This window comes from Callospermophilus lateralis, chromosome 2 (assembly GCF_048772815.1).
Source record: "Callospermophilus lateralis isolate mCalLat2 chromosome 2, mCalLat2.hap1, whole genome shotgun sequence".
NCBI classification, from domain to species: domain Eukaryota; kingdom Metazoa; phylum Chordata; class Mammalia; order Rodentia; family Sciuridae; genus Callospermophilus; species Callospermophilus lateralis.
The window spans coordinates 31584404-31610328 of record NC_135306.1 but is presented as its reverse complement, the minus strand read 5'-3'; the positions used below and the strand labels follow the sequence as shown (position 1 = coordinate 31610328).

Below are 25925 nucleotides of genomic sequence, written 5' to 3'. Positions count from 1 at the left end.
TTTGTTTTCTGTCCTCTTCTAAGATTCTAAATAAATACATTATTTATTATTATTGTAGTTAAATAAATAAATGTATTCTCTATGTCTTTTAACTTCCTCTTCTGTATTTTTAACTTTCCTTTTTTATTTTTTACATAGATTCTTTCGATCTATTTTCTATTTTTTCTTCAGCTTGGCCTAAGATACAGCTAAATTCATTTATTAAATTCTTTCTTTTTGACATTATTTAAAAATTATGGAATATTAAATCTTTTTAAAATTTATATGTTGCTGTATGTAGATTCTAATTGCCAGGTTTTCCAGCTTGATTTTTGTATCTATGAACAAAATAACTATAAATATTTTATAAATTTATAAATTGACAAATGTCCATTTGTATGTTTCTGTTTGTTTCTGCTGCTTCTTCATGTTGCATGTCTTCACATATATTATTATCTTAATTGGTGGACATTATATTTGAAAAATTATTTGAAGCTAGGAATAATGTTACTTTCCTTGTGTGAGGATTTGCCTTTGACTTCTTTTCTGCCCCTGAGGACACTTTCTAAGATTATCTTTATATAATTTCAGAGTTTAAGGGGTTTTGTAAACTACTCAAGAAATAGGAAGTAAATCTGCCATTCATGCAAGAGATGGCTTATTTCAGTATACCTGTGATTGTAGGATGTAGCTCTTTAAGATCCTCTGTATACGGGGTAAAAATGGGAGTTCATAACCCACTTGAATCAAAGTGTGAAATATGATATGTCAAGAACTATGTAATGTTTTGAACAACCAACAATAAAAATTAAAGAAAAAAAGAGAATTAATATAAAAAAAATAAAAGATCCTAGCCCAAAGCACCAGGGTCCTCACAGTTAGGGTGTCCTGCCATTGAATTTTTGCCCCAACCTTTGTGAGTCTGCATTATTATGCAAGTATTCCCAGAGCAAATGTGACCTGAGTTCAGGACTACTTTTCTTTGCCGAGTTCTTGTCCTGCAAATTACTTATTATCTTGTTTGCTTTTTGATGCTTTTGAGGTTTTTTTTTTCTTTTAGTTGGTATTATGATTTTTTTACTCAGTTTTTAAAGTAATCATTAGTGAGAAAGTTATTCTGAGTCACCTAGTATTGCTATTTCCAGAAGTAGGAATACCTCTTTTATGGTTTTTACATGTAGTTTTGCTATCCTGTATCTACTATTTGATTTTAGAGAGACTCTATACCTGTGCTATCCATTGTGGTAGTTCCAAGTCACATAGGGCTGATGAACACTTAAAATGTTGCTAGTTTGTGTTAAAATGTGTTGTGAATATAAAATATATATATACCCAATTTCTAAGATTGACTACAAATAAAAGAATATACAATGCTCAATTCATAATTTTATATTGATTGCATGTTGAACTAATATTTCAGATACATTGGGTTAAATAACAGTATTAAAATTAATTTCAACTCTTCTTTTTCTGATGTGATTATTAAAGAAATTATATCATGTGTTTTGCATTATATTTCTGTTGCCTAGTATTATCAAATAGTAAAATTGTGAAGGATACAAGTTCCATGGCCTGGATTTGATTTCTAATTGTATCCTTTACTAGCAGTATGGTCCCGGGTTACATTTTTTACTTCTTGCTTTAATTTCCTCTTCCATAAGGTCATAATAATGGCAATAACCATTTTAAAGATACATTGTGAAGGTTAACCACTTGGCATAATGGATAGCTTACAGTAAGTATTGACAAAAATATATCATTAGTTATGTTTTTTATATTATTATTATTATATTTGTTACTGTAGGATCAGATTTTATACTTAAGTGAGCATTGTCTTTCCCTTAATTTTTTCCCTTCACACATAGTAATAGTTTTTAGCTGGATATGATAATTTCCCTGTTGACACAGACATATGTACAAGTCCCTTAGGACAGAAAGAATATGTCACAGGTTTACCCATAGTAATAGAATTCTTAGCTGGATAGTAGAATTTACCTAGAGACACAGACATATGTATAAGTTCTTTAATAGAGGACAAATAGGTGACAGGTAAATGCTCATTGGGTTTGTCTGCAGGAAAACTTCGGTGCTTCTTCAAGATAATATTGCCTAGCTAGGTATGGTGACACACACCTATAATCCCAGAGACTGGGAATGCTGAGCAAGAGGATCGCAAGTTTTAGGCCAGCCTTAGAAATTTAATGAGGACCTGATCAGCTTAGTAAGACCCTGTCTCAAAATAAAAAATAAAATTAAAAAAGGGCTGGGAATGTGGCTCAGTGGAAAAGCACTTCTGAGTTCAATTCAAGGTACAAAAAAAAAAAAAAAAAAGATAACATTGCCTAAAATATTTCTATAGACTATGTGGCAACTATATAACCAAGGTTTACAATTATATTCCAGAAAGGAGTCGGGAGGTGGTAATGTGTTGGAAACAATATTGTTCTAGGACTTTAGACGTGGTCTGCAGTCCTAATTCTGCTGTGTTGAGACTTGTTTCCTTCTTGTGAAATAAATCATCAAGATGAACTTAAGGTGGCCATAAAGTTATATAATTTTGATATATTAATGCCTGTAAATCATAGATTTTGAATATACAATCCAATTATCTCAAGGTTTTCCAGCTCATACTGAATGGTAAGAGAATGAACATAAGGTTGGAGGAAGTATAGGATAATGGTAGGTTAGAAGCATTAGACCACCAATATTATGGAATATTGGTGTAATTGTTGGTATAACTATTGATCAGGAGGGATGCCCATGATGATATTGTCAAGTTGGGGTGTGGATGACAAGTTATGGATTGTTATGCATAATATTATCCATTTTTTTAATGAGGAGAGAAGGCCTATGTATGCTAAATGTGTGCATGAGCCATGAGAAATACATGGTAGGATTGGGTTAAGGAAAGAGATGGGATTAGTGAAATGGGAAAATAAGTTTTTCTTTAGATGGTTCTATAGTGTTTGACTTATTTTGAAGAGCATACCTTTGTAGAATAGTCACATTTAATGATGGAAAACTGCTAAATAATTCAAAGTGTGAGAATGTGGGTTCTAAAGATGCTATATATGGAAAATAGGAAAGAATTATGGCATACCTTCTGATGTAGAGAATATGTAATCATTTCCATTCACAATCATTGTAACAAAGCACTTATGAAAACAAATGTTTTATACTCAAAGCCAGTGGCATTAGTGATTTTTTTCTCTTTCATAGCAACTGCGCTCCAATATCCGAGAAATGGAGAAGCTTTGCTTGAAAGTCCGAAAGGATGACCTACTACTTCTGAAAAGAATGATAGATCCTGTTAAAGAAGAAGCATCAGCAGCAACAGCAGAATTTCTCCAACTCCATTTGGAATCTGTCGAAGAACTTAAGAAACAACTTAATGAAGAAACCTTATTACAGCCTCCTTTGACCAGATCTCTGACTGTTGGTGGTAATGTATTACACTGAGTTTTATTCTTGGCCACAGCAATGCAGTTAATTAAAGCTCACCTCCTTGCATAGAGATTGCTGATTATCTGTATGTCTCCAGGGGTTATCTGCTTTCCCAATATGTTGAATATTTGAACCCTGAGTGAGCTGGAAATGTGTATGCTGAAAATTTTGCAGGATAAATTGCTATATGAAGTGGAATCTCAGAGCTTCAAGTGCCTATTTGCCTATATATTGAAAAGAAATGTAAAATATTTCCTAAGGATATGTCACCCTTGTCCGCAGCATGTTCCTCACTTCTCTCCAGTGGAAAGGTGACTTCTTCAGGCATGTTTTTTGTCCTTAAGTAGATTGGTTTTCACAGGATATATTACATCTATCTCCTAGCTCAGTTCTCTGAATTTAACTAATAACAAAATATTTGCAGTGGATGACATGCCATCAACTTTTGTGAAGTGATAACTCTGTGAAACTTGTCCCATTTTTTCTAAGGATCTAGTTGGTAATCATTGACCACTTTATAATAGTGTCTTTAACCCTGAAAAAATTCTTGTTTTGATCCACAGTAATGCTTCAAAGTTGTTGATCTTTTTTTGTTTGTTTGTTTTTTATATTCTGATTATTGAATGGAATAACTGATAAGGCTTCACTTCTTGAGTTATTTACTATAGAGTTTAAAGCCAAATTTCTTAATCACCAAAAGTTAAATTTTTAAAGTATCCTGGCTTTATTTTATAATTGCTGCCTTTGTTTTCTACTTTTTTTGTTTTGTTGTTTAGCTTTTATTTATTATTTATTCCATCTTATGTATCATTAGTCCTTATGAAAAAAGTAAAATATAAATAGGTACAAATTAGAATAGAATCTTGAGCAAATTATGCCTTCCAGTTTTTCTTTATTTTTAATTACTCCTACACCACTCCCTATCTCCAAACCCAGATTATTTTTAATTTTATATTTTCAGTACTAATGATTCAGTAATTACAGGGGAATAAAAATATTGTAAGAAATATTTAGGCTACTATTCCGAGTTTCTGGGTAATCTTGTTTTATTGTATCCTTAGAATCTAACACAATGTTTTACACATAGTGAACCATTCATAATGTTTTATAAATACATAAATAAGTATCTTTTTAGAGACAATTTTGTAATTTCATATGTGTTACAATCACATCACTTTGGGAATAACCAGTGCCTAAAATGTTTTGAGAAGGAGATGTTTACACTCAATCCTTGTTTGAAGATTATTTGAGAATCATGTTTTAATAGTTTGTAGTTACAGTTTTCATTTCCGTTCATCTGGAGTTATCACTGCCATGTTGGTGAGAAAGAAGGATGTTATCATTTAGCACAAACTGATGCTTTATGTGCATATGTACAGAAAGTGGGCTTTATAGTTCCATTTGATTAAGGGGCCATCTTATGTACCCAGACAGTGTGACAGTTGTGATGGCAGTAATAACAGTGAAGATAAGCTGAATATTCTGGAAAGAGTAGCTGGCATCAATCTCTTTTGCTATTTAGCATTGAAATGCCCATCCCCAGCAATTCCCTGTCAAGCGAATTTTTGAGTTCTGCAAGTTTTCTCATATTAATAATCTAATGCTTTCCTCAATTTACATTTTATTATTGCATTGTTTGCATTGCTACCAGTAGAACTGTTTGTGCTCAACAAACTTAGATTTATGTATCATCAGAGGAATTTTGTAATTATTAGAGGAAGTCATTTTATCCAGTTTGCTGGTAATTAGCTTTTTCCATAAGAAGCAGACTGGTATAAAAACTAAGATTGGCAGAATTTGAGGAAGTATGTATAGAGAGGGAATGAAAAAGATTGGGATAGAGCCAAAGGATAAGGGAGAAGAAATAGCAGGCAAAATTCATTTTCCAACTCTATTGATTTTCCAACTTCTCAATTCATTCATGGGATACCAATTAGGCTAAATATCTAATTACTTGCTACTGGAAGAAAGCTACAAAATTAAATCTCTGAAACTAGTGTTGCTTTGATTAAGACAATCATTCTACTTATAAAATCACATACCTAAAGTAAACCTAAAACAGCATGTAGAATTTCGAATTCTGAAGAATCTCCTGGTCAGATTGTGCTTTGACTATGAATCCACTGCCAATATAAAGCAGTTAAAATTACTGTCTCACCAAGTGCCTGAGTATTTTACCAAGTGTAAGTTTCTACTAGATTGCCTTAAATAAAAAAAATATTAGCAAATAACAGGATGAGAAAAAAGAAGAATAATGAAAAGAATTCAAGTAACTGATTTACGTTACACTTTAATAGTAGGGTAGGAATTGGATTTGCTCCATATGTGATCTTCTTCTAACTATAGACTCTTTTCTATCATTCTGTGTGTTTTTATCCTGTGTTCTCTGGGTTTTCCTTATTTTTACTTTAGATACTCATTATAGTAGTGACAGCCTATATAGAAAAATATGTTTTATTTGCATAGAAGTGCCTTAAAATACTTTTTCCTTTACAAGTCTGATTCTAAATAAATTGGTTGGAAACATCAGCAGAGATTCAGGAGCAATGTTGCCACATTTCCATGAGTGAGATAAAAAAAAATACAAAAATAGTTTTTCATTTACAGATAGAAATAACAAGTAGAATAGGATGTTTTATGTTCTCTGGAGAATAAAAGAAGCTTATTAAGTTTAGGGAGAAGTTATGATGATTTTGCTGTTTCTTTTGTCCAGATTCTAAGAATTCCTGAAGTAAATCTCTGCCAATCTTGGTTGATCTGAGAAACTCTCTTCTGTCTCACTTGTGTGTCTAGTTTCATTTTTAGCATACTGCTTCCCACCAAGAGAAATGATGAGCCCACAAATCTGATTTGTATTTAGAAAGGTGATTCAAGCCATACAGACTGAATCAGTGCTTCTCTTCATTTTTTGTCTTTCTTTACTCCCAGCCAGGACGCACACTTCAACAGTGCAGCAGGAACAGAATCTTATTACATTTTAAACAAATAGTCACAAAAGAATCCAATCTTAAAGCTGCTGGAAACTTCAGACCAGTATATTGAATTTGGTGAAATATTAGATTTTTATCTCAGATATATATATATACATATATATATATATATGTATATATATAAACATTTTTGTGAAACATGTAGATGGTTTTGTATTATATTATTTCAGAAGATGTATTTTCTATTGGTTTTAATTTTCTTTTTTTCTTTTTTTAATTGTTTGCAGTACAGGGGAGTGAACCCAGGCTACTCTACCATTGACCTATATCTCTAGCCCTTTCTAGTTTTTATTTTGAGTTAGGGACTTACTAAGTTGCCAGGGTTGGCCTTGAACTTGTGATCTCCTATTTCAGCTTCCCGAGTAGCTGGGAGTACAAGCGTGCTCCACTGCAGCCAGCTGGTTTTAATTTTCTTAATAGTTTTTCTTTACAGTTAAGTTAAGCTATGGCTTAAAAGTAATTTTATTTTGATAGATGGATTTATATAAATTATCAGCAAATTAATTCACTCTTTTAAACTATCAAAACTTGAAAGAAATTAAGGAATATTTCTTTCTCTCTCTCTCTCTCTCTCTCTCTCTCTCTCTCTCTTTAACCAAGGAGTTAACCCGGGGCACTTTACCACTGAGCCACATTCCCAGCCCTTTTTATTTTTATTTATTTTTATTTTTTAGACAGGGTTTCACTAAATTGCTCAGGGCCTTACTAAGTTGCTGAGGCTGGCCTCAAACTTGTGGTCATCCTGCCTCATCCTCCTGAGTCACTGGAGTTATGTGCCACCATGCCTAGCATGCTTTTTAATTAATCTACATTTTAGTGAAACATTTCCTAATATAGTGAAGTTTTGTGGAAATTTCATGTTTTGTGATGTAATTTTAGCAGGAACAGTGCTATTTGGAAAGTATAGAAAAAGAGAGAGGGAGAGAATATTTGAATATGTATAAAAGGGGAAAGAAAAATCTTATAGCCAGGCTATTTCACTTATCTCTCACTTCAACTAAAGTGAGTCAACTGTCTTCATATTTATTTGAACTTATAGCAAATAATAACGCTTTAACTCCAAGTTTGAGAAACAGGGTGAGTGATACACACATGCTTGCTCTTTATGCAAGTTGTTTGCACATGGGCAGGACTATCTGAGATTGTTATATAATGTGAAACAATTACAGTTTTTTACTTCTGTGAACCAGTTCAAGTTCTTTGGTGTTCTTTCTTGTAGCTATAATCTCAGTGTTTTGCCTCAGCATATCCATAGACATTTGCAAGAGTTCAAAGTCAAAGAATGATTGCTGAGGTACAAGTTGAAATTGAATGATGGGAGTTATAGAAATTAAAAGGTTTGCTTTCTTAATTGATAGTCATGCTTTGAATTGATTAGTGATGTTCAGAGTTGTAAGTTTACAGCAGGGTTTTCTATGGCAGAGAATAGAGTTCTTTGTTCTAAGATTCTATTTGAACTAAGATGCATACGCAATTTGGTTTCAAGTGAGACGGAAATGACTTAAACATTTCTTGTTTTTTTACTAAGGGAAATCTTTTATGATTTATTTAAATGTCAAACATTTCTCATCCCTTATTTTTTAGATAAAGAATTTACATATGATTGTGTGTGTGTGTGTGTGTGTGTGCACCGTAACATACTCCATTTGAATCCTTTTTAATAGTACATAGGTTATAGCTTTAAAAATCTTTAGAATAGGCAAGGTCATAAAGTTCTGCTTTGCATTCAGTCTGATAATGATAATGAAGTTATCATTGTTCACCAATATGTAAGAATGTTAAGTAGAAGAAAGGTCATAGGGTAATGCATTTATCTTGGTTGAAGTGAAAATGAAAGTGTCTTAATGGTGATAAAGTAAGGTATTAAGTAAATATTTTAAGCATTTATACAACTCAATGAGAGCTTTGAAAGTATTGGATATTTGTCATAATGTTGTAATGTAAAATTTGCTTTGTATCTGATGTTTCTGCTCTTTCTTTAATATTTTCAAATAAGTTCAAAATTAAAAGAACACTGTCAATCCTGATAAACCTACAAATTACTTTTCAGTCTACTGACTACATCCTTTTTATGCAGTTCAAATCAGTTTTTATTGAGAGGTAAAGTGTTCATAAATTTGAAGATAACTGTAGTAATGCAGTTTTATGGGATATCATTCAATTACAGGTTTTGAAAAAAGGAAACAAAAGAAATATGGGCTGACTTTTAAAAGTAGATCAGGTCACATGTCATCATGTCATTTCAAAATCTGCTTTTAACCTTCAGCAAGTCTCTGTTGTCTGCCAGATAAAGTCTAGAGTCTTTACCTGGTCAACAAGGTCCCTCCTGATCATCTATAATGTCTTGTTCTTGTAACTTGTGTCTTTTATTTCATGTTTTGTTAATACTAAACTGCCAATTTTACATTAGCTATATTGTTTCTTTCTTGAGGGCCTTTGTTCAATCAAGTTTCTCAATCTAGAATTTATATTCCTCTCTTTTCAACCATTAGTATCAACTTTTCTAGGAAGCTTTCCCTCTTCATACCACATCAAGCTGGATCAGATGCCACCCCTGTCTTGGAATGCCCATAAAATGTACATGTATCATCTGAATAGAGAGATATCATGAACTTTCCCATTGTTTTATGATTATCTCTTTGCATGTCTGACTTTTCTAGAATATAAGTTCTTTGAGAGTAGGCATAGTGATTTATTTACTTTTCCATCCCTGGTACCAAACACAATACCTAATGGATGGCTAGAAAATGTTAACATGGTAGGTATTTTGAGCTCGAACTGAAGAGGAAAAAATAAAATTTCAGGTCTCTTCTTTCCATTTCTACTGTCTTTATTCTAGAGCTGCAAGTATTGCACTGGACATATTGGAAGGCCTTCCAGCTGGTTTTTCACTTTTATTTCTTCACCTTTCAACTCCATCCTTAATGTATTCTTCACACTGTAGCTTTAGCTTCCTTTTAAAATCTTAAATCTGATGGTAGTAACTTCCCACTTCCCAGTGGTCTCCAACTTCTTTTCACGATTCCATAGTGATCTTGTGAGAAAGACGAAACTCTTTAACATGATTACAATGCCGTGAATACCCTCAGCTTGGCATGTGGCCTCAATCTTTGCTTTTCTCTTTTCAGTCTATGCATCAGCTACACGGATCCTCTTTTAGCGCCAAATCCTGTTTTGCTTTTTTTTTTCCCCCTGACCTAAATAGTTTTTGCATCATCCTGCACCTTTACCACAGTTCACCTCTATTATTCCTTTGTCCTTGGGCTTCAGCCTCAGAGCTTTCTCTAACCACCCTCCTGACTAAAAGTCTATGGGCTCACGTAGCACTCTGCAGAAACCTACATCATAGTTCTTACAAACTATCCTGAATGCACTTTACTGTTAACTGGTCTGTCACACATTTTATGGTAAGCTGTACTAATAATAGCGGTAATAACAGTGGTAGTAGTAGCAACTAGTTATTGAGGACTTGCTTTTATATATAAGACAGGTGCTATGCAAAGTACAGTCACCTTATTTTACAAATGAGAAAAATAAGCCAGAAATGAAATACCTTCTCAAGTCAGAGAGCTAGTACATAGCCAAACCAAGATTCTAACCCAAGTCTTTCTGACTAGACCCATCCTCCTAACAGCCACAGAATGTTGCCTCTTAAGAACTTTTTTTGTGTGGGGGGGAGGGGGCAAGTGGGATACAGGGTTAAACCAGGGATGCCTTACCACTGAATTACATCCCCAATCCTTTTTAATTTATATTTTGAGACAGGGTCTCACTAAGTTGCTGAGGCTGGCCTTGAACTTGTGAACCTCCTGCCTCAGTTTCCTGAGTTGCTGGGATTACAGATGTGCACTGCTGTGCCAGAATCTCAGAATTATTTTTATAGTGTCCCCAGCACTGTGATATACTGACTGGGCTATAGAGAGCATGTAATGAATGTCAAATGAATGAATAGAAGATTGGTGAAACCAATATGAGGAAATACGAAACACTTGAAGATGAGTTTTTACTGTAAATTAATTTATCAATAAAGCGGTGTTAAATAAACAAAGTGTTAGTGGGTTGAAGGCTTTTTAAAACTCAGAAAAGAAATAAGGGAAATAGTGGAGTAATGAACCAGAAGAATGACTGTAAGGAAACAGTGACAATATGTACAAAAATGTTCTTTTGGGGACAAACTCATTGTCATCAGTAGACGCAATACTGGGGATCAAACCCTGGCCTTATGTGTGCTAGGCAAGTACTCCACCACTGAACTTCATCTTCACCCCTGCTTTTATTACCTTGTATATCTGATATTTATTACTAAATTAACCAATAAAAGGTTACAAATTTAGCAGTGAAACATTTGGGGTGTCTCCTCATGGAATATTGGCCAAATAGATTAGTTTCCTTTTGCTGGCTCTTCTGTACTTATTTTTAATTATTCAGATTGGATAGATGGTATTTGTAGCCATTTTGTAGATGTCTTTCTAGATAGAGAAAAAAAAATGTGTGTTAACTAACCAAGGGAATAAGCTGCCCAAGAATAAATAATTCTGTTTTCATAGAATAATCAACTTACTATTAGCCTGAATTTAATTTGTGAGCATTTTACATGGCAGTTGTTGTACAATATTGATTCATGCTGTGTCCTTGCTGAAAAGCAAATTCCAAACATGAGTCTGTGTTCATCCAGGAGCATTTCACAATACTGAAGATGAAGCTAGTTCTCAGAGTTTGACTCAGATATACGCATTGCCTGAAATTCCTCGAGATCAAAATGCTGCAGAATCATGGGAAACTTTAGAAGCGGTATGTTAAAAGTTATTTTTTTCTTGGTAACTGTGAAGCATAAAAATAAGTAACTTTCTCTCTCTCTCTCTTTTTAAGGACTTAATTGAACTTAGTCAACTGGTCACTGATTTCTCTCTCCTAGTGAATGTAAGTAAATAACTGTTTTTGGTTCCGAATTGGTAGGGATTAGAATTAGAGACTTTGATTATTCAGTGTGCTCCTGATTAGAATTTTAAGAAAAATTATAATTTTTAAGACTGGTATGGAGCCTCAAATTCCAGTTCTATTTAATAATGTAAATAAAGGCACTTTGTTAGATACTCAGTACTGGGGAATCTGACAATGTTGAATATAGAAATAAATGAAACCCATTGTCTGCTTTTGGGGATTCTGTAGTGGATGGAGATAAACTTTGAACCCCCCAAACTGAGCTTTTGAGCATAATGACTAAATGCAAAAATAAGATATAAAGAGAAGTATCATCTATTCCAAGATGCAGCATTGAATTCCAAGGGAGGGAAGCACGTTTATAAGGTGGAAGCATGAAGCATAACTTCACCAAGGCACGTAGCATTCTCATGAGCCTTCAGAAATTTGGAAATGATCCAGGGGGTATAAGGGAGCACCTTTCAAACAGCTCAACAAAGACAAGGTGTTGAGAAGTGCATGGCCTGTCCGGGAGTACTAAATATTGCAAACTAAAGCGTGAGGTATAGTGGGCAGGCAATGAGAGTGAGGGCCAACTGTAATGGAACTATATGCCATACCTAAGAATTTGAGCTTTACTTTATAGGTACTACAGAATCACTGCAGATTTCTGAGCAGGTTAGTTGTAATCCAGTCTGTGCTTTAGAAAGGCCACTGTTACCTGGGTAAAGAATGGTGGAAGAAAGCATCAGACATAACTTTCCTATGTTCATATGTGAATATGCCACTAGTGAAACTCCACATCATGTACAACCTCAAGAATGGGATCCTAATTAGAATAAGTTATACTCCATGTGTGTATAATATGTCAAAATACACTTTATTGTCATGTATATCTAAAAAAGACAAAATGGAAAAAGAAAAGAGAGAATGAGGTCATGGGCAGGAATGACTAGTTAAGAATCAGCTGTAGGAGTTTAACCTGGAGCAATGGCAACAATACTGGGAGGTATTTCTAGGAAGACTAAGCAGAAATTGGAGGAAGATAGAGTCAAAGATAGGAATATTATGGCATTATTCTGCGTAATCAAGCCCCAGTAATGCTGTTAACAGATTTGGGAGCACAAGGTAGTTTTGGTGGGAAAGATAGGTTTTCTATCATTATTTTTCTAAACTTTTCTAAAGAAACATTATTTTTCTTATAGTTTCCTTGCTAGGAATTTTGAGAATTTAGAATACATGAGTAGGTGTGTTATATATGTATGTCCACAAAGGCGCTAGCCTGTTTCTCCTTCTATCTAGGTTTAATTTTAAATTTTTGATCAAATCATGATTTGGGGGTTGTCCTTCTTCTAAGTAGGGTTTCCCTAGGCTTTAAGTGCCTAAATCATACAACCTCAGAATTGGAATGGGAGGAAATTAAGGCCAACTAATCTAACACCACTACTCTCATTCCAACTTCTCAAAGGGTCTTTTAGCTCCTTTTTTGCATAATTACAGTGCAGGTATACTTGATGTTTCTACCATGCCATGTGGAGGTGTGGAGTCAGAAGGTCTTCCATGTGTAAGCTCTGCTCTATGATAACTACTCTTTGGTACGTTTACCATCTAGAGCCATATACCAAGCACACTGGACTTTTTTTCATATAAAAGGTTGTCTAGGTTGTAAGACCTGTATCACTTTCCTCTCCCAACCCCACCCCACCATATATTCACTTCTTAAGAATCCATTCTTTTGTGTTCCTTTTGCAATATGACTTTTAGACTTTCCAGTTTCATCCCTTATTCTGCTTATATCCTAGTTTATGGATATTTGCTTGAAATGTAATGACTAAAATTAAATGCTGTAAATCATTTGAATTATTTCTGATGCCTGTAAGTCAGAAGAAACAAAATGCTGGAAGTCTCTGGATTAGGTATCTATATAATCTAATAATATATTTGCATATAGCAGGGAATCCCAAAATATATGTTGGTTAGAATCAAAATTTATTCAATTATTGTAACTAATAATTTCTGAATCTAATGCAGTTTGTAAAATTTATACATTTGCCAAAAGCCATCAGCCTGTACATTTAAAATATGTGTTTTAATGTATGTAAATTATACCTCAATCAAGTTGATTTTAAAAACAAAGGAAACATGTACAGAGTTCTTCTCACTCCAGACAAATACATTTCCTTTCTAATGGGGTAGGCACATGAAAGAAAAATGAAAGTTTGTAGCCATCTAACAGTTACATTAAACAGTTATGTTTAATTGTGTTACATAAGCAGCTCCTAACCCCAGCCCAAGGAAGATTTATGCAGGAAGACTCTGGCTGTAGCCATCTATAGCCATAGCTCTATACAAATGTCCTATTTATAATAATGTGTACAAGGACATGAGCAGAATGCTATTTGGCAAAAGCTCAAAGGAGAACCCCTGATTATTATTCCCAGAGTGACTGAGTTCTCATGACCACATGGCCAAAGACTCACAGAAGCTCCATTTAGGTACAGAATGACCTGGGAACATAACCAAAGTGACCACATCCTCTTGTTATCGTCACATGGACATGATAGTATCTAGGCAAATTAATCACGTACTTAAGGAACACTTTCTGTGTACGTAGTACTATGGTTAGCTCAATGAAGAATAGAGAATAGTATAAAAAGAATCTACAGGATAGTGGTAATGGTTGTACGACATTATGAATGTACTTAATGCCACTAAATTGTTTAGTTAAAATGGTAAATTTATGTTATTTGTACTTGAGCACAACACAAAGGACCTACAAAGCCATTGAGAGATGAAAGCATGGTCCTGTTAATTTTAACAAATTAATATCTACTAGGTGCCCTGCTTCATTTGCCCTGCTTCATTCACTTTTACTGCCTTTTCTTGTAACCAGCCCTATTTCTACTCAAGGAGAATTTAAAGAACTCCAGGCCGGTAGCTTGACAGCATGTCATCCTTGCTGCTGATACTGTTTTGACTTTTACCTTTTACCTTATTCCCTACAGCTTTTGAAGTGCAGTTTTACTCTGGATACACAAAACTGTGGATTAGATTAGATTCCTCCATTTATTACCTACCTATATGACCTTCAAGATATTATTGGGCAACAATTAGCGTTATAAAACCAATGGGAGGACTAAATGAGATGATGTTTATTACTTCCCATCCTTTTCCCTTTCCCCTGACCTCACCTGCATTTCTTCATTTGTCCTTCCCTTGGATCCCTTGGCCCCATCCATAAATTCTACTTTTGTATCAACATTATCTTCAGACATTTTAGTACTGGAGTTCCTTTAGTCCCTTTTCCACTGCCGAATCCCCCTATGTCAGTGTCCTCCTTCTCTACTCTGCTTATCACCTATTCTAGGCCAATATGATCTTGTGCTCTGCCTGAATATCATAGTGCTGATATGTGTGTTTCTGAGCTTCTCTGTATATATTATGATTGATTGCATATGAATAAATATGGAACTTAGGAATAAAGGAAAATACTGGAGTCTTCTTAAAAAAAACCTCATAGTTTTCCAAGCACACTAATAAAATTGCACAACTAATTCTCCAAGGAAGAGCATTATTATTGATGTAAATGGATTTGTTGAATGTATTACTATTATTTATATAGAGGATGCTGGGCTTACAAGTACTCATAATAAGCATTAAAGGAAAAAATAATTCCTTGTTAGTTTTTAATTCATCTGCCCAAATTGCATTTTTCTTTTAAAGTATTAATTTGATAAATCACATTTGCTTCAGAATCTTAGGAGCTCCTATTATTCATCAAGATTCAGTTATTTTCAGGCCAGTGGGGGATGAAAGTCAGTGTTCCTTAAAATGAAATCCATGGACATACTCTCGGAGTTTTGAGATTTTTTTTTTTTCTTTACAAGGGAATCTATACACTACTCTAATTTGAGAAGCACTGCAGTGTCCCTCATAAATGGCTTAGCTCATTGTTAAAGGAATGCTGAGAACACTTTTAAGTGCCAAAGAATAAAATACCAGGCAGGGGTTTGAAGTTTGACAGATGTGGGAGGCCTAGGTGGATGAAGACAAACATAGAGCACATCAGAAGCTAAGAGGGGGAGTTGGTGGATAGAATGAGAAGGACCTGAGCTGCCATAGGAGCTTGGCTTCCTAGGCTGGGGTGGGTTGTGTGTGGCTGGTGTGTTTGTGGCCCAGCATAAAGAGCCACAGATACAGTGGAGAAATGTGCCCAGATTCAGCTCTGAATGGAGTCTAATTTGGCATTCTACTGATAGTGACCGACAACTCTGTGATACCACTTTGATGCTAAACTGTAATCATTGTGAGTGCCATTGAGTTCTTCTTATTTATGAAGCAGAATCTGAAGATATGGGTTGTTTGAGGATTCAAACCAAGTAAGGTAGGGGAAGAGGACGGTAGAGCCACACAATTAAAGGATGCCTGCTGATCCCAGATTTTCTACTCTCTGCCTTATTTATTCAGTCTTCTGGGGCCAGTGAATAGAACTTGCAGATGTGGGCTACTCCAGGGCAAGACAGGCCTCACCATTGCTGGGGATTGCAGACATAGAGGGTGTGTGTTATAGTTCAAATAATTGGTAATCCTAGGATTGACTTTTTTTTCTTCTAGTCTTTTCTCAATTTACTCCAAAGGATTTTCATTTAAAAATATTAAAATGATATTTAAAATTTCACTTTAACTTAAAAAGTTATAAGGTTGCAATACCCTTAAAATATCCTAAAAAGGAGCATTAGAAGTATTTCCCTGAGGCCTTGAGATCACACTTGGAGATGGAAATGGCAATAATCCTGGTAGGCTCCTCCCTCTGGCCAAAAATTATTTGGGGCTGCGGGGGAAGGAAGAACATGGGCTATTGTTCTTCTACCCTCAACTCATCAAGATGCAAAGGTTGGTGACAGGATTTTACCCCTGTGAAATTTATCTGCTAGCATAGACTCTTTCAGGCAGGAGTAGGGGGTGCTGGAGTGTCCCAAACAGAAACAGTGCTAGGGTGTCAGAAGTGCAGGCAAGATGGATATTAGCACTGGCTAATATCCATTGCTTCTATGGATCAGAAAAAGAAAGCTGACTTTTAAAAGTTTTACTGTCTGAGAAAAACAAAAAGCCAACAAGTGAATGCTAGGAGAGATCTAATGTTTGCCCTAGAATTTTCAAGCATCATAGGAAAAAGCTCGATATATTTTTTGATAGGAAAATGAGAGTGAACACTTATCTTGGGAAGGTCAGGATTCTTCTCCTCATGCTTTGAAGACATCTCATGTTATTCTCCTTTAAACTCCATGAGGTATAAATAGCATTATCTTCATTTGATAGCTGGGAGTACTGACACATAGCCTGAGAAATTTGTCCAAAGGTGTATGTTGAGAATTTGAACACAGAATATCTGACCAGAGGTTATGCCCTTATTCTTATCATATGTACTACTGACTTTTAAAGTTTGAGAATCAGCAGCATGAGCTTCATCCAGGAACTTATTTGAAACATAAATTCTCAGTTCTACCCCAGGCCTACTGGGAGTGGGGCCCAGCAATCTGTGTTTAAAGAAGCCCCACAGGTGATTTTGTGGCCCACATAGTTTAAGAACTGTTCTTGTACTTGTCTCTGACTGAGACAAAGAAAACTGAAAAAGGACTTTTTAAGGGATTGTGCTGTGGTATCAAGATAGTGGTGGAGAATCCTATAATGAAAAGATACCACAAAAGGCCCAACAATAAAAGGTACATACTGGGAAGGGACAGAATATCAATAATGCTAATAGGAGAAATTAGGATGGGAAAAATTAGCCGTGTTGTTTGTTCACAAGTGAAGTGTTGAGTGGAATTAGGAGAGTGTTATTTATGTCTCCCTCAGTATAAGTGAGCAGGTCAGTTATATAAGGGCAATCAAATACTTCAGGATTCAGGCTGAATTATTTTATGCTCATTGTAGAAGGCATTTATCTGGAATAAAGAGGGATTCTCTCTCTCTCTTTTTTTCCTGCAAATTACAAAAATAATCTCCATGCTAATTGTGATGGTGGTTAGTTACATGGGTGGTTATAGGGGTTTATCATTTGTCAGAGTTCATCATACTGCACCGATAAAATGAGTACACATCATTCTATGTAAATTTGAATAAGTTGATTTTAAAATAAGCATGTGTTCCTGCGAGGGATCTGTTCTTATCCCTGGAGGTGTTAGAGCAGAGGCCCAGTGACCTCTTGTCAAAAGCACTGTTGTGGGGTTTCACACTTCAGAGAGGAAAATACTCTCCATTACCTCAGCATTCCTGCCCCAGGGCCACAGCCACAGTTGCTGTTGTGTCAGCACAGGTGTTGCTAATTAATATATTTTATTAATATATTCAACCTGAAATAGTTTAACTCATCATGATTTTTTAATGTTTGAAGTTTGTCTACAGGTGTGAAACCCAGGACGATAGGTTCATTCACTGCTCCCTCCTGAATAGCCCAAGTGGAAAGATGTCATTGTAGATCAAACCATATCATAGCCTTATTCCTAAAACTTAACACTTTTTATATTTATTGGATCAAGGGCATTTTATTTCTAAATTTGCCTGTTTTAAACAGAATCTTCAAAGAAGATAGATTAGGGAGGAGTTTTCTTGTTTGATTTTGTTTTTCTCCCATCAAACCCAACATAACATATAAATGCTTATTTGGTTTTTTTTTTTTCCCTCCTGGAAAGTGGATTCATTTGAACAATAATATGTTTGTATGTTTGAATGAATTTCAGTGTGAGATGCTTTTTGCTATGAAGGTGCCACCCTTTTATTACCCAATAATTAAGTCCCCCTCTTTTTTTCATGAAAGTGAATTTGTGCTTTCGACATGGTTTATCAGATGCTATTAATGAACCGCTATTAAGACTGCAAGGCTGCAGTACCCGGGGCCCTGATTACAGGAATTAAAATAGTGTGTGTTGGCGTCCCACCGCTCCCCAGCAGGAGCGCTCACTCATAATTCCTTTGCATCTAGTCTCAGCAGGAGAAGATTGACAGCATTGCAGACCATGTCAACAGTGCTGCTGTGAATGTTGAAGAGGGAACCAAAAACTTGGGGAAGGTAAGATTCTGCTCCTGCTGACAAATCAATGGTACTCTGGCTCCCAGGAATCTCTAGTATTAACCCAATTGATCTGCTCTCTTCAGTGTTGAGGGAACCAGCAATTAAGGAAATAAGGAAGAAATGACACATAGGTAGTGCAAGAAATCAATGGTTGTAATATTCTACTCGAAGATTCGTTCTATTAGGAAAGAAAATTTCTTTTTTCAAAGAGAATAAACAGTAGGCCGAGTGTAAGGCATTTGGTATCATGAGGGAATGAATGTCTGCAGAGGTCCAGGGAGAGGAGGAGGCAGGAGCAAGAATCAAAAGTGTAAGGACGTGACCACATGCATGGATTGGGATCATCTATTTTCCATAAGATGTGGATTTGAATACCCAGGTTCATAATATAGAATAATCTCTGTGCAGCATTAAAAAAATTGGTTATGGAATCTGTGGCTGTGGAAACTATTTAAATAAGCCAACTAGTTAGTGGATTGATTGTTTTACAAGTAAAATTGATTTGTAGCCCATTTCTCCAAGTCCTGAGATCTGGAGCAATTGTAGTACCTGTGGAATACTTTTTTTCTCCCCCAACACTACAATCTAAGGTTAATTATGTACCAAGAGTTAAAGAGGCATTGCCAGGAGTAATGAGAGGAAAATGCACATCACCACAGGCAGATATTCTCAACTCAATTTCTAAATTGAATTTTTATTTATTTATTTATTTTTTTTACAGGCTGCAAAATACAAGCTGGCAGCTCTGCCCGTGGCAGGTGCACTCATCGGAGGAGTGGTGGGGGGTCCGATTGGCCTCCTTGCAGGCTTCAAAGTGGCAGGAATTGCAGCTGCACTTGGTGGTGGGGTGTTGGGCTTCACAGGTGGAAAATTGATACAAAGAAGAAAACAGAAAATGATGGAGAAGCTCACTTCCAGCTGTCCAGATCTTCCCAGCCAAAGTGACAAAAAATGCAGCTAAAAACTCAATTTCAGTATTATTGGTGCCAACGTATCTATCCTAACAAGCACCTTGCTGCTGTTGGACACACAGCTTTGGAACATCATGTATCAAGACAGTGGCTCTAGATGCCCAAGTGGAATTGAACCGTATTAAGTGGTTGTATTTTGTTTGCTGGGTGTTGTTGATGTTAGAGATCAAGGAGCCTGGCTCAGAGTGGGTAATGTCAGGTCAAGTTTAAAGATGGCCGAGGTGCAAATTTTTTGCCTAAAAATGTGAAAACTGAATCTGTAACGCTGACAAGAACTTAAGATGTATAGAAATGAACTGCAGACCTTAAGGCTAAGTGTACTTGTGGATTATTTAGGCCTGGTATCTAGGAAAAGAATGGGAGTTCAGGAGCCTGTTTATCAGACAGGGAAGTCAGGGCCTCACAAGGAGCACAGGTGAGCTACATAACGGAGCCCATTCAGTGAACCCAGTTGCAGTTTGATCCAAATATATTTTTCTGGTGAAGGAAATTAATAGGCCACTCCTTCTTGTTTTCTTATACTAAGTTCTCTTTAAGATATCTTACTCTGTGACCCTGGCTTCTTTTCTAGATTCTGCCTTGAGTCTCAAGTGGTAGGAGACTTACCAGCCAGCCACCATGCTCACTCTGTCATCCTCCCCTCACATCTCAAAGAGATCTAGTGCCCTTTGCTGTCAATTCTTCATAATTTTGGAAAAGTCCTTGGTTTATGGGGTGAATTCTACCCATGTATAGCGAAGGTTTTTCTCAGAATCTTTTTTATCATTTCCCATTTTTCACCACCCTGTCCTATAATTTCTTAAGTTTAAAAAAAAAGAAAAAAAATCTCCAAGTATTTTGAACATCGTTAATGTTTGGTCTGAAAATGAGCAGAGGGTAAAAGAGCAAGGGCCTATCGTGGGGCAGCATCTCATTCTGAGGAGCTGATGTAGCCGCCACACAGAGGGCTCTGAGCCACCCTTTCTTGAGGTGGCCACTGGAGGACTGAGCCAGCTTTCTACCTCAGAGCACACTCCTCTTCCCAGCTCTGCTTTCACCTGTGCATTCCTTCATTTTCCACAGCTGCTGTTTCCTCCAAAAAGTGGCACTCAGGCTTACCTTTGCCCACATTCTAGAAGATGACAGAGCCCAGTGCCAACGCTCAGACCCAGCAAAGGACTCATGGTGCTAATGCCAACACAGACAGAACCCCCACTTCTGTCTCAAACGGCAAGGAGGTTTTAAATCTAGAAAAGAATGTAAAATTCTAGACAGAGTCACTCTGTACTGTCAACTCAGTTGAAATAGGAAGGAGCTGCCTTCTGCCTTGCCCTTTACTCTTTTCTGAGGACAGAATGGGCACCTGTACCCCAAAAGGTGTCGGCAGTGTCTTTCTAGGAGTCAAAGTTCATCAGGGGGCTGAGTGGTCATCACTTAGCTTCTTTCTTGCTGAGTTTTCCTTTAATAACTTACTGATGTTACCTTTCACCTCTGTGAGAGAGCTTTTTCTTACATACTCTTTGAATCTCAGCAATAAATTCCAGTGGGACAAAGCACCATTTATGATTATCACTAACGAAGCATCAAATGTTATCTGTTTACCTGTATCTTTCAAATAATACCAAGAAAGAATGATCCAGTATCAGATATTGGATACCTATAAGGTCGTTTTGAACTCCAACTCTTTTCTATTCTCTGGCCCATCCCTTTAACACCAACTGTTCAAACCTGAACAGGATCAATGCTCACCCAAATATTTAAAACAACCCTTTTTTTTTTTTTTTTTTTTTTTGGTACTGAGGATTGAACCCAGGGGAGCTAAACCACTGAATCACATGCCCACCTTTTTATTTTTTATTTTTGAGACAGGATCTCACTAATTGCTGGGGCTGGCCTCAAACTTTTAATCTTCTGCCTCGGCTTTCCCAGGAGCTGGGATTACAGGCATGCACCACCACAACCAGCATTAAAATAGGATTCTTAAACTCAGTTGCTGATAGGACCAGTCCAGGTAGTCAGCTAAAATGATAAATGTAGTTATGTCAAGATTCAGCTGTGTCATTTGATTCTGTAATTTCCAGTATCCCACCCTTCTTCATCACTGCATAGTACTCTACTCTGTCAACCTCAGATTGCCCATGTTTCCTGCATGCCATCTTAGGGGCAGCACTAGGAACTCGAAAGGACCTAAAGGAGAAAGGAGGCCTGTGTTTGTAGCTCACATTTTGTTCTGGAATTTCTCATTTTTACTGAGCCAGTGTGGTACTCCATTGTATTCACATAAGTGTCTCACTTTTATTGCTGTGGTCAGGATTGGAATATTACTCTAACAGTCTTCATGATTTGTCAGGTTAGTCATTTTTTAAAAAGCCTTATTAAAATTATTTAGAAATTTTATCTCATTTCCCCCCATAATAGAACATAATAGCCAACTTTTTATAGAAATTAATCAACTATAAATGATATACCTATAAAGTGCTTATATGTATAAATAAGTCAGTATGACACAGAAACCAATCTTAAATTTGAATTTAATGCTGTATAGTGTCAGATAAAATTTATCTTCTCTATGATTCAAGTCTTACATTTATTGCACAAGTTAGGAATGCTTTGATTAAGATCTGAACATTTTGGGGGGCTCATTTGAATAAAGACAGCACTTTTAAAGGCTTTTTTGACATAACCTGAACATTTCTCTGTAGAGCAGAGATTGAAACTTTTTGGCTGTAACCCAAAGTAAAAAATGCATTTATACCAAAACTCAGCAGAGACATAATGAAACATGTGCTGTTAATGTGCAAGGCATTTTGATGTTGTTTTTAAAATATGCCAGTTGCAACCCACTAAACTTGTTTCATAATATACAATTGGATTGTGACCCTTGATTTGACGCTAACACCCTTTCAGAGAAATTGAAAACTCTTTGCCAGGCATACTCACTAGGCATTTTACAGGGAGGGCAACTGAGCCTTAGAGAAATTAAATACTTTGGAGAGGGTTATTCAGATACAAAGGGTAAATAAAGCCAGGATGTAAATGTGGCTGGTGAGATACAAAAACTGTTTGATACCTGCCAACCTATGCTACCTCTCTAAGTAAAACTGAAATGGGTCACCTGTTCTGCCTCACCCAGACGCCCATATATTCTGTAAAGCAAGCTTGGAATTGCCTGTGCCATTTATTGGCACCTTTGTTATCCTTAATCTTCTGATCCTCATCAAGTGTCCAGAAGCCTCAAATCTTTAATGGTGGCTGTTGCAGAGGTACCCATGACTGAATTTGGTCCTCAGACTATAAAATTAAGAATGTTTCCATCTCATTCATATAACCTACAAATTACCTTATATTCATAGGTATAATCATTGTTCAAAGTGCTTTTTAGTTTTACAATAAATATTTAAAACAAATATGTCATAACTCATAGAAATCAAATGATTATTTTCTTTTAAAGAGATGCCCTTGGAAAGCCACACACTACTGAAGCGATGCTGTTATTACTTAGGCCATTTTAAAACTTTTCTTTTGGAATTGCCTCCAAAAGGATTTTGCATACCACATAAGAAAAACCATCTTCATTTTTATTAGTTGTAGGCCATTGTGGTCCTTGTGGCTCTCCTCTCTTCCTTTCTCATTTTGCTTTTCTTCCACTGGCTTGGCTTCTGTATATTCTCGTTACCTAAGGATGCCCAGAATGCGGGTGTGCTGGTGCTGCCTACAACTGGCCAGAGGGGCTGGTGCAAGGACTTTGAGGTTATACTGAAATTGGGTGCTAACAGGGAGAATACTAGGAGTCCAGAAACCTCCCTGTGGGCTGCCTGTGCCCATAAGTGCTATAGGTTGTTTGCACACAATGCTTGTAAAATTGTTGACCAAAGGTTGAGGAAATCAATGATAAATATACATAGCACACACTGTTTTCCTCCTGTGAAAGCAGAGACACCAAACCATGCTTTGTGTTAACTGTAAAAATGAAAGGTGTTTCTCAGGGTCCCAGCCACCTTCACTGTTCCATGAGGACTTTTCCAGAGGATGCACGAGAAGCCTGGGATAAAGGTTCTCCTGTGATCTGGGATATTTTCTCATCAAAGTAAAATAAAAGGTGGTTGTGGCTCTCGGATGCTTATGAACGATATAGATGCTGTTCTTAAGTAGTCGGAGGCCTACTAAAAGGGGCACTTACCCTCTGTCCTAGATTAACATAAAACAGGTTGTTTTTTTTTTTTAAAACACTTTGTTTCTAGAAGGTGGTTCTCATTTATATTCATTAATTTGACACCCTTGCATAGATAAGCTTCTTGGGTATAGTAGACAAGTAGCGGTAAAGGGTGCACACAGTATCTATATTGCTGCCCTCAAATTAATTTACTGTGAGAAAAAAATATATTGGTGCAATATTGACAGAATATATAAATTGAAATAAAAACATAAAAGGTGTCAAAGGCAAATGACTCGCCCCAAATCATGAAGATAATTTGCACAAGAGCTAGGAGTGCAACTATGGTATAGCCTGCGGGGGTGGGGGGGAATCCTTAGTAATTAAACTGTTTTTGTTAACACAATCAGGCTACCTATTGAGACCTGTGGCCTTTCAGCTCCACTCAACATTGCAGACCAGGCAAAAAGGAAAGACACCTTCTTTCCCCTGGAGGAAATTACACTCAATTTCTTCACTCTCAACAACAATGTCATTCTTGTCACCTGTGCATCTGCCAGCAGAAGCCTGAGAATTCTTCTTCAGCAGCATAACTACTCCAACCTGAATGGACAGCTCTCAAGAAAAACTTATTAGAGAAAGACATTCAATGGCAAATGTTTTTCATACACTTTCCAAGTATTGGAGATTTTCCTAAGATTAATAACTAAGACATTTACTTGGATTTCATTAGTTAAACCCCCCAAAGATGTTTTCCATTTTATTGTTAAACCTTTGGTGTTGGCAAGGCCAGCACAAGAAAGGCCCAATGGTGAGAATTTCTGCAAACTCTTTTTAATTCTTACTGAATTAATTGGTCATTTATTATGTTGCTGAGTGGTGCCTGAATAAGAGAAAGTTGCAATAAAATTCACTACAAACTTTGAATTTAATTCCTGTTGTGTGTTGAATGCCCGGGCCATATGTACAAAGATATCCGACCTACAGAATTGATCCTTATCAGCCATTTACTTGCTACCTAAAGCAGGTAAATACCAGCAAAGTACCCTAAAAGAGGAATGGACAAAGTGATTCAAGGCCACAAACGGTGGAGGGACTAACCGCTTGGAAACAAAAGGGAAGGCTTGTGGAACTGCATGAATACAACTTCAAACAACATGAGAAAAGATGAATTAAATGTAGCTCGGTGATGAAGCTGATCAGAGGGAAAAAGACTAGGGATAAAAAGTTTGAGGTCAGCCTGGGCAACTTAGCAAGACCATGTCTTAAAATAGAAAGGCCTGAGGATGTAGCTCAGTGGTATAGCATCCTGGGTTCAGTCCCCAGTTATTACCCACCCAAATACAAGTGTTAGGGAGACACCTAAAATGAATGGAGACTTGAGAAAAATACTCTCAATTTTTAAATGATTTTTTAAAGAGTAAGTTATTGCAAAGGGGGTATAATGACAGATGTCTGGTAGCAGGTAAATCTTTTTCAACTTCATTAGCATTGATATCCAAACATAAAAATATATAACATCTAGTTAGGCACAGGATACTAATTATGCAAATCCAGTTTGTCTGCTGTCCTAGTGAAGGTGTTACCAATCTCCCCACTTCTCTTTCACTGTCATATGTCCTGGTCTGGATGAAAAAATTGCATGGTCACTCTAGTTATAAGGGCAATGACAGTTAAGTGTGGAGTTACCAAAAAAAAGGAAAAATAAAAGCATTTGTTATCTCTGTTTTAAAGAAATTTACATTTCTAGGTTGAAAATTAAAACATTCCAAACTCAGTTGTAACTTCTGCATGTGGTTATTTTGAAGAACCAGAAAACAGATATGTACCAGATATGATAGGAATGTACTAGAACTAGCTTTGGAAAATGTCTAAAATTGAAGGGATAAAGTTGGAATCTAGAAGCTATAGACCAGGGAATTTCCCTTTGAATTCTACAAAATTTCTGAAATGTACTGTTAAGTTTTACATCAGAAAGCCATGCTCATTATGAAGTCAGAACTGATGCCCTCTTCTACTTTCCTCACTGTGTGCATAGCCAGGGGATGCCATGTTTTACTCTCCTTCCTGGACAGTGGTTAGAGCAAGGCACCAGCCTACCAAGATTGAAGGATAAATCCTATCTGGGCAAGTTTACACAATGCACCAAGATTGTGGGCATACGGCTTCCTTTGTCAGGGTTATTCTGACATGTAAAATACACAGGACACATCAGATAGGCAAGTACGTGACCTTTTATCTAAGTGTTGAGTTTGAAGAAAGGACAAGTTAGCAATACCTAGCATATATTACTACCGTCAAACAGGATAGCAATAGCTCTCCTAATACTGTTCTCCTGGAGGAGAGGAGCCTGCTGCAGGTAGGAAATAGGGCTTTCTGTTCCTAGTCAAGAAACCACTTCCTCTAGGAAGGCTCCT

General features: G+C 36.3%; 1 protein-coding gene across 1 annotated transcript in view; it reads left to right on the top strand.

The window, feature by feature from the left end:
- Positions 1-19446, top strand: part of Stx17 (syntaxin 17) — a 51449-nt gene extending 32003 nt beyond the window's left edge. Inside the window, exons 4-8 of the mRNA XM_076845764.2 lie at positions 3199-3421; positions 11089-11204; positions 11283-11333; positions 18316-18402; positions 19127-19446. Of these exons, the coding sequence (XP_076701879.2) occupies positions 3199-3421; positions 11089-11204; positions 11283-11333; positions 18316-18402; positions 19127-19366 (717 nt within the window). The 3' untranslated portion in view covers positions 19367-19446. The remainder of the gene's footprint in view (positions 1-3198; positions 3422-11088; positions 11205-11282; positions 11334-18315; positions 18403-19126) is intronic.
- Positions 19447-25925: the final 6479 nt, after the last annotated feature.